Source organism: Perca flavescens, chromosome 9, assembly GCF_004354835.1.
Source record: "Perca flavescens isolate YP-PL-M2 chromosome 9, PFLA_1.0, whole genome shotgun sequence".
In the NCBI taxonomy this organism is placed as follows: domain Eukaryota; kingdom Metazoa; phylum Chordata; class Actinopteri; order Perciformes; family Percidae; genus Perca; species Perca flavescens.
The window spans coordinates 31,718,806-31,730,838 of NC_041339.1; the positions used below are offsets into that span (position 1 = coordinate 31,718,806).

A 12,033-nucleotide genomic window follows, 5' to 3' on the forward strand; every position below is an offset into this window, starting at 1 on the left:
CTGAGCCCTGGCTCTTCCTTTCCACATAATGAAGGATCTTTGATGTAGACGCTAACCCCCAATTCCCTCTCAATAAATAGACCATGGTAAAAGCACTACAATAATAATGTACAAGGTCACAACCAAAAAAGAAGATGACATATTTCAGAAAATGTGAATCATTACTACAGTGTTTAGAGGTTGAGACAAGGTTTTTTTTTTTGTGTGTGTGTGTGTGTGTGTGTGTGTGTGTGTGTACGGTGACAGTGTCACGTTTCGTGTTTAGTTCCAACAAGAAACAAAGAAGTATTAAAAAATATATATGTAAAAGAAAATCTATGAGAAACACAGCAAATCTTCACATTTAAGAAGCTGCAGTGAGTCAATGTTTGCCATTTTTCTATTGATCAATAACTTAAATGATCAATTAATTATCAACTTCGTTGACAATAACTGATCATCCCACGTCTTTGTAATGAAACCCCCTTAAAAATATTGCCACTGTAGGCATCTAGCTGCCACATGGATCTGTTAAAGTTTGTAATATTGTAAGGTTTCTGGCTATCCTTTATTGTTGGACGTGGGTGTTTCTATGTTTCCTTATCCGTGTGTTTGTTTTTCTGTAGGTGTTCGGGGGGCGTTGAGGTGATGCAGGTCCCCCGGTCATCCCAGTGGAGGAGCCAGATAATGACTAGTGACTTTGGCTGCTGAACGCCCCCCCTCTCTCCCCTCTAACATCACCACCCTCATCCCTCCTTGGCTCCCTCCATCTCTGATGGCTCTATGGGGCGTCGTCAGTCTCAGCCTTCACTGCTGGGTGTGTTTACGTTCTGCAGTAACAGCAGCAGCAGCAACAGCCAGCCTCCCCAATGACAAGCCTGGGGGCCCCCTGGACTGGCTCCTGTCTGATAAAGGACCTTTCCACCACTCCCCAGAGTACATCGACTTTGTGGAGAAGAACCGGCAAGGCTTCTCCACCAGATACAAGATATACAGGTGAGTAATGACATCAGGAGGAAGAGGCACTTTACACTGTATTTACTCCTGCTTCATCACTACTCCTATTATATAAATGACAAATCTCCCAGCAGCCACATCAAAAGGTCTCCATGGTTGTCCTTTCAAAGATAGGCTGCATGTATATAGAGGCCATATACAGAATCTGATTATGTTCATGTGTTTACATATTAGGATGAGTATAACTCACAAAGTCGTAATCTGTAATAGAAATAAAAAATAAATATAACCCACAGTAAAACCACAAAATGTAATTTACACTTATTTTTGTATAAATTAAACCCCTTCATACTTAACATACAGACATGAGAATGGTATATTTCCAAAAAGGTCGAACTATTCCTTTAAATGTAGTTACCACAGCATTAACACAGTTAACTGTTTACAACCACAGCTGCCCAAAGCCTGAGGACCTCCAATATAGCTCTCAGACACACTGCAATGATTTTCAACTATAATTTCATTATTATTACTTTCATTGTGTGTATGTCCAAGTGTTGGTTTGGGGGGGAAACATTTTGCACGGAGGATTTTACAGTATAAACCTAATGAGCATCTAATCAGCATCATTCTTGGATGTTGAAAGAGAAAAGGCATGTTTTCATTCGTATTGAAAGTTTCCTGTCAGTACCGCAAACCTATTAACAGTCAGCTGTTGCATATTTTGAAATTTTAAGTAAGAGAGAAATATAGATTTAGTGAGGCGTTCTTAATAAATGTGAACTGTGAACTTCAGCAACCTCAAGCCCACCCAAAATATGTTCTCACCTGACCCATATTAAAGCACTCTAGTAAAAATGATATTGCTTGCAATGGAATGTGCCGCAGTTAAATCAGAAGAAGTTAAATTAAATGATAGGAGGAATGAAAGGAGTGAACTTTCATCTGTTTTGGTAGAATTAACTTAAACGTGTTCGTGTATGTGTTGTCATATGTTGGTTTGGAACATATTAAAGTTGTGGACAATTATTACAAGGGTATTTTATCGTATAGTAACAGCATATATGATGAGGTGTTCATAACTGCAGAGGGTTTTTCTTAGCAGTACATTTGCTTTTCTTTGCTAACTTTTTTATTGCAACATCAAAATGATGTAAGGGAGAAATTCAATACAACTGCATTTTTGATATTAGAGCACACAGTGGATACTCAGCTTAATGAAAACCCTATTCATGGTTATTTAGCCTGCATTAGTTTGCCTGCAGTGTCATACAGAACAGGTTTCTCACAGCCGATGTTCACTAGATATCTGGCACATGCCTTGACAGAATCATGATGTATTTCATGCAGACACGTTGCTATCTGCTGGCTGTACATCACATCCTGCTGTCTTCCAAACCCTCAAGGAGTCACCTGATCAGGTGGTCAACTGAAATATGTTGATTAGCTCTGGAATAAAAGGATGATTTGTCTTGACAGCAACACAGTCTGAGGTATCGGCATGCACGCGAAATTAGTGGAGATTGTGTCATGAATCATTTCCATCGTCATTTAGGAGGATGTTGTCCAGGCTTCTGGAAATAGACGGACAGGGTTCCTGACATCTATGGATCAGTACAAGGATGCTTTATGGCTTTTGTGATCGGTTGCCGCGTTAGAGCTTTTTAATATTTCCGTCTCTGGCAAAAGGCAGCGATCCATTGCTGTGCTGCATGGGCGGCAAGATTAATAGTCTTATCATGTGGCCAAGTGATTAGTGAGCTCTTAGTACTTATTACTCTGCATTATCACAGAATCCCCTGAGAGGCTTCTGTCAGCTGCAAAGTTGTGTTTGAGGCTCTCTAGATTACCACAATGCGGCATTGATTAATAGTGATGATATTAAAAGGAAAAACGTGAAAAGTAAATAGTCTGTAAATCTTCTTAAATTGAATTCACTTGGATTCAGTCCCATTCAATTTCAGAAATAAAATCTGACGAATACAGCGGTGGCTTCTGTTTTGGAAAATAATAGCTCTCTTTTAGTGCCTGTGTTGGTGGGGTGAATTGTGGTGCTGATGATTTTGGCAACTAACACCTGCAGCTGGCTCATAAAAAAGACAGTAGGGTTGTTTTATTATATATAAAACATAAGAAAGTGGGCTCACTGCAATCTCTCGAATGGACCGCATTTATGCTTCTGCTGTGCAACAGAGGTCCTTACATTTCCAAGTCAATCTCTAACCCCCGTGTACAAACAAGAAGAGAAAGTGATTCTCTGTGGCAAGGATTCCCGATCCATTCTATTTTGTAAATGGCAACAACATGTCACTCTCAAAAGGTTGAAACTGTTTGATAAGGAAACATCAGCCTTTGGTTGAACTGCTCACAGCCCAGAGAGTTTATTTTCTGATAAATTGCAAAATGATACTTTTTACATTTAGTTCAACAGTTCGACTGACAATATGCCGAAACCTCTCAATGCATCAGTGCTTTACCAGCTGTGCAAGGCAAACTGACATAGGGATGTGTACTGAAAGAATTGTTTGTTATAAGATAGATGTTTAGTTCATGTGTGAGTAAATGTTAGTGTGTGTGGGGGGGCATGTATGACACACCCACCCTTTAACTTTATCAAAAGAAAGCAGCCGTTTGATGTAAGAGCCACTTCAAGCACAATGAACAACAGCAGATTTGCTAAACCACAGGGGAGTCTGCAGGTGCTCTGAAGAGGGTTGAGGGGAGTGTTTTAGAGCAGACTCCCTCAGCGCTGCTCCTCAGCATCCCACTGCTAGATTCCTACTGATGTTCTTTGTCCCTTTTCTGCTTCTGAAATTCCCTCAAAGGTTTTTGCATCTGCAACTTGCTCCTTGTGGTAAAAAAGCTGGTGAGGGAAGGGTAATAAATAGTAGTTTTTCATCCTAAAGACACCTTTCCTCAGCCGATGTAAAAAATATCAGAGAAAGTCATAAGTCATAAGAGACATTATCCCTTGAATCAGCTGCATTAAGTGCTCCGTTTCTACTTTAGTTCTCACTTTTATTCAATTTGTTAATGCTGCAGGCAACTGCAGGCAATTTCTCTCTAGTTAAGCTGTCTCGCTAGTTTGATTCAATATAGTGTATTAAAGTGTAAGCACTGTAAATAGAGGGAAGCCTCATTATGGTTTCCATTTTCATCCTCATATCAGGTTTAGCTACACTAGTGGCATGGATAGATGAGTGTCAGTCTGTCGGTTGGTTAATCGATCTACCACTTTGGTTGAGACTGAAATAGCTCAAGAAATATCGGCTTAATTGCCATACAAGTTTGTAGAGAGATTCATGGTCCCCACAGGGTGAATCCTACTAACTTTGGTGATTCCCTGACTTTTCTTCTAACACCCCCATGAGCCAGTGGTTTCATTTACAGTAATCCCTTAACTTTCCATATCATCAGGTCACATGTTTTATTTGTGCAATACTTTGGTTTATGACCTGCTGATACCTGCAATACAAATGACATTGCAATAAGCAGCTGACATACTTTACGTTTAGTGCTACTTAGCAAATGTTAGCATTCTAACACACTAAACTAAGATGGTGAACATGGTAAACATTATACATGCTAAAGTTGCACTCTTAATCTTGCTGACTTAATGCCATGTCAAAAATCGAAAAAGAACCCATTAAATATACATTTTTAGTGATCTGCTTTCTGACTGCTAATAATATTCACACAGTGTGTTACATTATTGATGAAGTTTATGATGCAGATTTGTCAGAAACTGGTGCATGAATGGAATTGTGACAGCAGCTTTAGATATAAAATAAAAAACAGCTTTTCTGGCTTTACAAGAGCTACATTATGATAAACTAAAAAAGGTCCATGCGCCTGCTAAACTCTAATTGTCTCAGCAGTTTCTGTGCTGAATATTCTACGTTGTGTTTCTTTTAATGTGAGGAACTTACATCAATGAGTGTCAGTGACCATTGCTTACATCCAACAATAGTAATGTGGACAGATACTAAGCTTGTGTTTGTTGTAAATTATAATTTTTGACTTTCAATTTTTATTTTGTAAAGAAATAGAGGGCAGAGGTGATTGGAAGTGACAACTTTATTTTCTGGTCTGGTCTTCCTCATGTGTAGCCCTTTGCTAAATCCTAATAAATGCTTGATGACTTAGGAAGATGGATCACCAGTATCTGAGCTTGGAGTTACAGTGTTTCAGCTACCTCAGCAATGATGGAGTAATAAATTCACACCATGTTACTTAATTTCCCACAATTCTTACTGATTGAATTTGATTGAATTTTTAGCAAGTCGGAAGGAAGGAAATGAAAGATGGTTTGTGCTCTTGTGTCTGTGTGTGCTTTGGCGATTCACTGGAGGGCATACCCATTGCTTTGAGTGCAAACACAATGTGGGCCTTCCGCCTTAGCCACCTGTCCACAAGAAACACTGCCAAGGGAAAGCAGCCATATTCACCAGGGTGAAGGCAGGAGTGTTGACGTGTATTTGGCCGTGTTCTAAACATATTGCATTTGGATAATGGATGTGATTATTTTTTTATTGCATAATAATTAATTATACATGTTATTTAAGTGTGGAAAATTCATTAAATAGTATAAAACTACTTGAACATTAGGCCGCATGCCAGCGAATAGTTGTGGATAGAACAACAGACACACAGTGGCTCAAGAAGTATATATATATATATATATATATATTATAGCATGCCGTTTAGGAAATTATATATATATATATATATATATATATATATATATATATATATATATATATTTATAGCATGCCGTTTAGGGAATTATTATATATATATATCATCTGAATATATTGAATGAATCTTGAATATATTGAATGAATGTCTGAATATATTGAATGGCAGTCTGAATATACTGAATGAATATCTGAATATATTGAATGAAAGGCGTGTTGAGTGAGCCTGATGAAAGGGACCTGCCTGACCAAAGACGTTCCTTTCATTCAGTCTTCCACGATGAAAAAGTGAATAAACTTCTTCATTGGGAGAACGGTACTGGATACAGTTACAAAATAAAAGCCCACAATGCAGCAAATATGCCCTTGCAAAATAGATAGCGGAGATAGCGGAATGTAAGAGATGTCAGGTTTTATCCCAGCAATGTTCATTTTCTGTTGTAGCTGTTCAAGGTGTAGCTCATTTTACCTACTTTATATGCAGTTGGGTAGTCCAGTGGTTCCCAACCCAGGGGTTGGACCCTATCCAAAGGGTCACAAGATAAATCTGGGGGGTTGTGAGATGATTTATGGGGTAGGAAAGAAGGAAAGTTCTGCTAAACAAATTTGTATTTTTTTTTTGGACTTTTCTCCAATCTTTGCTTTTCTTGTGAACTATTGGATGAGTTTACTTCTTTGGACCTTAACATTTATTAAAATATGACCATCTGGGAAGAGGGAAATCATTCTATGGAAGTGCTAACAACTCAATAGAAGTAGAAAGAAACATAAAATAGAAATACTCAAGCTCAATTTATGAGGCACTTGTACTTTACTTACTTACTTACTTACTTACTTACTTACTAACTACCAGTACTTTAGTTAATCTACCTGATTAATTTCCACCACTTGCAGACATGATGAACCAGCCAAGAAGAAAATGGGCCTCTTTGAATTTGTAGAAAATTCAACAACTGAAACAACTTGGCTATGATAGCATCCAAAGTGTTAAACCAATGAAACTGATGTACCTTGGTGAAAAGGAGCAACGGAACTGATAATAATAATGACTTAGCTGGTTGTAGGGAGGATTGCAGCCCCGAAAGTCAACTCTGTGGTGAAACCCATTTCATTTCCTCCTCTCTCCGCAGGATGAACCATTTGGCCTAGCGAGGGGTTTAAGATAAGACGGAGCTAGCTTATCACATTTAACGATAACTGAAGAAATGAACGACAGCGGGGATTTGCGAATACTCTTTCTTTACCTGTTTTCTACCCCCCCCTCTCTCTCTCTTGCGCTCCCTCCTTGTGTATTCCTCTTCTTCCACAGAACGTGCTGCGGCAAGCTGCAAAGCACAACTCAAGAGACACAGTGTCCCATTTGAAGAGGTCATTTATTTGTATGGCATGAAATGAGGTGAAGATTAATAGCTACACTAGATATATCTGAGCAAGAGATTAGTCAAAGGCTTTGTCTGAATACTACAGCGTCAGCAAAAAGGTCATTGGATAACATATATCCATTTAAAATCATTATGTTTACTTCCCACGCTCTGCCTACGGTTTCTGCTTAACATTATGCGAATCAGTGTCTTGGTTCGTGATTACATAACAGAAATTGGAATTGATGTATTGCAGATCTTTGCCACCAGCTTATTCTAACTTGTGTGTGCAGCAGTTTAAATTTTCAGGGATTTACACTCTGTATCATTCAAACATCTGGGTATTTGAGCTTTCCTCATTACTCCTGGTTTAATGTGATATATACCCTTTCAAAAGGCCACACTCCCTCAATCCATCATCAGCAGCCAAGGTTGCTCAACCCGTTCTGATTACAGCAGTCAAGCTTTTATTTTGGAGAAAGAAAAATGCAACATTTGACTGATAGAACGATGCAGTTCACATAAATTCACTGACTGTTTATTTTCTTGTCACACAATGTAATCTGACAAAAATAATGCTTCAGTCTAGACAATTAATCATGTTCATTTCTACTTGGCTCCTTCATGGTTTTGATACCCACGTAGAAAGGGTTATTTTGGATGCTTTCTAAAAAGTATCAGATTGTAGCCATTCAAAAAACTTTTTAAACGAACAGAGTGCTTTCTTAAAAGGCAGACGGAGGAACTTATTTCCAGTTCCTTTCTTCTGATATAAGCGTGATTATATGAGTAAACTGGGGGCAGTGCCAGGCGGATAGGAAAAATTGGCACCGTACTTAATTTCAAAGTAATCACAAATGATCTGTTATAATTACAGCTTTGATATATGTCTGTGACTTCATAACTGTCTCTTTATACATTCAGTGCTATGCAGATTTGCAACGGAGGGAAAATGCTTGCAAAAATAAATACATTCTCGCCTATGGCGTAATATCAGACTTGTACTTTTTTAAACATCAAAGATAGTTATGGTCTTCAAACTGAGTCTTCATTTTTGCAATTAGTTCTAGTTACAGATGCTGAAACAGGTTATTTCTCTGTAGGTGGGTTGCTTAGCTAATTTTCCCTCTACATCATGATTTCACATTAATACCAGCCCACACATAAATATACTGCCTTTATCTACATTTGAGTTATTCTTACTTTCTCAAAATGTTGATGAAACAGTGAAAGAGCCCTGCTGCTCTTCCAATTAGGTTCTTGATGTAGACGAGGGCTCACTTCCTCTACTAACACAAGATTTTATGACGAACATACTACTTTCTAGACACATAAGTAAGCTGTTTTTGGGAGTCAAATAAACTAGAAGAATTAGATAGCAAAACATCCCTTGGGTTTGTATGTCATTTAAGCCTCTAAAAGGAAATGTCAAAGTGTTAACCTTATTACACTGAAAATACAAATAACTCTGAATTGTATATTTACTGGTGCGATTTCATAGTTACTATGGAACCTCCTTTGTGCTCTGCAGTAAAGTATTTTTAGTCTGGCCTGGATGTGCACACACTTGGTCCCTCTCCTGCCCTTTCATTGTTAGCCATTGTACTGGCTTAAAACAAGTTGCTTTCAATAATATTGTTTCTGAAAACTGGAAAGTAAAAGATAACGGTCAAGACACAGACATCATACTGTATGTGAGCAAAAGCTGTATAGAAAATGTGAATTTTAACATTGGTATTGATGTGGAGTCTCTTTTAATTAAGTGCTTAAACTTTATATGTAATATCTCTAACAGTAGGTATTGTATCAAGGTGCAGCACCAAAAATTTTATTTGTGAATTAAGCCAAAATTGAGATACTTAGAAATCATTTCTACAGGTAAAGACAGGTATAACATCATATTTTAGGGCTTTCAAGCCCAAAGCAGAGCTACGGATTTGGAATTCCTGAGCTAAATGCCCACTTCTGAGAGCATATTTTCAGTAAAGCAAGCTATTTTGACCTTGCATTTTTGATCTTGTGCTGCCTTAGTCATAAAGAGTTTGGCCGTTGGTTCTTTTATCCAATTTGTTATGACAGCAGGTTAGCCGTGGTCAGAGTACAACTTGTAGCTTTGCCTGCTTGGGGCGAGTGGAAGCACTTTCATCAAAATTAGTTGAGCTTAATGACCTGGCATTGCAGTTTACTGAGTACATGCTACTGTGTGGTTTGAAGCTTTGTATCCATAAACACATGGTACAGAATATCGGTTAGCAAGAAATATTATATTATATAAAAGAGCACAGCGTTTACAAGGTTAATGGCTATGTCACTTCAAATTTTTTGTTTAACAGATGTAATGGTTCCCTTTAAGCTCTGCATCAGTCTGTTGTAGATGGCAAGTTTTGTTACTTTTTCACTGCTAAAATTATTGTTATTATTAAAATTATGCTAGTGGCCTAGAATGTCGGTTTTTCAATTGGTCCAGACTGACATATCTCTACAACTATTGGATAGATTGCTATTGCTTTTGGTACAGACATGCATGGTCACAAGAAGATAAATCCTAATCCTAAATCCCCTGATCTTTACTGTAGTGCAATCAGCAGGTCAAGGTTTTAACTTCTCTTATGACGTTTTTCCATCACCTATTTCGTTTTCCTCCAGCACCACCATGAGTTTGACAGTTGTTATTTTGAGTGAAATGTCTCGATGACTGTGGGGTGGATTTACATGGAATTTGGTACAGACATTCATGTCCCATTCAGGATGAATTTAATAATTTTGGACATCCCTCAACTTTTCCACTAGCGCCATCATCAGGTCAACATTTTAGTTTTTAAACACTTTGGTCAATGATCACAGACCTGCAAAACTAGTGACCTTCCCATCTCTACTTTGTGTGAAGTGCTAATTAGCAGATATTAGCATAATAACATAACAAAACTAAAATGGTAACCATGGTAAACATTACACCTGCTTAACATCAGCATGATAGCATTTCCATTGTTAGCATGTTGCCATAGCGTTAGCATTTCTCCCGAGGCTTTGCAGAGCTGCTAGCAGAGCTGTTGACTCCTGTAGTATCTCAACTCTTACAGCCTGTTCTCATGAACCATATGTTGGAAAAGCTACGAAAAGATAAGCACTGTAATTTTTTTTTTGCTGTGCGCAACACATTGACAGCTGCTGTATAAGAATGCGGCTGGCTGCGTAGGGAGGTGGCCGGGTGATGGGTGGGTGTTAACACACAGGACTTTAAAGCCAGGGAGCGGAGTTTGCTTCCTTGGGAAAACAAAGACTTTCACCAAGGAAATGCATGTTCATTGGGAGTGTTCAAACCCCAAACATTTTCCTAAACTTAACTCTTAACTCTAAACTTAACTTAAAGGAGAACTCCGGCCAATTTTTATGTTAATCTTGATCGCTATAAATATGCTAGTACAGTCGATAGAGAAAAAAAAAGAGCCAAATCGGTGCTTGTAAGATGGAGCTGCTGCAGCTTCATGTAGAGCTCCAACTTAGCTAAAACGGCAGTTGTGGGGGCATGATCTAAAGAGTGCCTTTGTGCCTCTTAACAGACCCAAAATACAATTCAAATGTCTATGCAACATGAACAGGGCCCTTACGTAGCGAGCTCCCCGCCTTCATCACCTGCCACGGCCGCCAAAAATCCACCGAGCGCCCACTGTTCTGGCTATGTCCTCCAGAGGACAGTTATTCTTACTCCATGCTTCCCTTGTGAACACCTCTGCTCTTCACTCTTCACACACTACGCTCCGATCTGCACACTACTGTTTACCTTTTCCTGCTACAATTGAATTCCCACGGGACTTCAGTGTGAGACTACAGCTAGCCTTCTCTGCTATCACTGTGCAAGCCACAGACATAATTTGGACCGTTTCCATGTAGTTACATAGTCACTGATATGGTCATTACCACTACAGTGCTCAATTACCTATTTTTGAGGGGGAAATAAACAAAATTTTTGACATGACCTGTCCTCTGGAACACATCCACCAGACCACCGGGCGTACAGTCGATTGTTGTCGGGAGCGGGAGGCGAGGAAAAGGCATCTTGTTGTCACGTAAGGGCCCTGTTCATGTTGCACAGACATTTTAATTGTATTTTGTGTCTGTTAAGAGGCACAAAGGCACTCTTTAGATCATGCCCCCACAACTGCCATTTTAGCTAAGTCTACATGTAGCTGCAGCAGCTCCGTGTTACTAGCACCGATTGGGCTCATTTTTTATTTTTTTTCTATTGACTGTACTAGCATATTTATAGCGATCAAGATTAACGTAAAAATTGGTCGGAGTTCTCCTTTAATTCAGTTGTTGCAGGAAATGGTAAACAGTAGTGTGCAGATGGGAGCGTACTATCCCACGGGACTTCAGGGCAAGACTAGAGCTAGCCTTCAGTAACGCTATTACTGTGCAAGCAACAGGCATCATTTGGACCGTTTCCATATAGTTACTTAGTCAATGATATGGTGATAACCACTACAGTGCTCAGTTACCTATTTTTGAGGGGGAAATAAACTTCAAGTTGACCTCCGTGATTGACTCCTCTGGGCTTTTAGTGAAGCGACCAATGGAAAAAGGTTGGTGACAGTACAAACTTTGAATTTAAACAGTTTCTTCACAATGTCTGAGTTGAAAACACATCTTGTTGACACGTAAGGGCCCTGTTCATGTTGCACAGAAATTTGAATTGCATTTTGTGTCTGTTAAGAGGCACAAAGGCACTCTTTAGAACATGCCCCCACAACTGGCATTTTAGCTAACTGGGAGGTCTGGCCATTAGCTGCAGCAACTCCAGTTTGCAATAAATTTGATTTATTTATTTATTTTTCCTATCGACAGTACTCAGTGACATCTAGCGATCAAGATTTAGGTAAAATTTGAATTAGAAAGCGTTGCAGCGCTCTTAACATTTTATGTCACAGCTCAGCCTCCAAGAAAAAGCTGCTGATTTAGGTTTATCTTTTCTCCTTTAGTGATTAGTTTACACTCATGAGACTTCTTTAAATATTTCCAATCAGTAGTGTCTATGATGA

At 38.8% G+C, this 12,033-nt stretch overlaps 1 protein-coding gene across 1 annotated transcript in view; it reads left to right on the forward strand.

Annotated features, from left to right (window-relative positions):
* The first annotated feature begins 689 nt into the window (after window positions 1–689).
* LOC114561897 (BMP/retinoic acid-inducible neural-specific protein 3) overlaps window positions 690–12,033 on the forward strand; it is a 35,087-nt gene continuing 23,743 nt past the window's right edge. Inside the window, exon 1 of the mRNA XM_028588051.1 lies at window positions 690–975. Within this exon, the coding sequence (XP_028443852.1) occupies window positions 755–975 (221 nt within the window). The 5' untranslated portion in view covers window positions 690–754. The remainder of the gene's footprint in view (window positions 976–12,033) is intronic.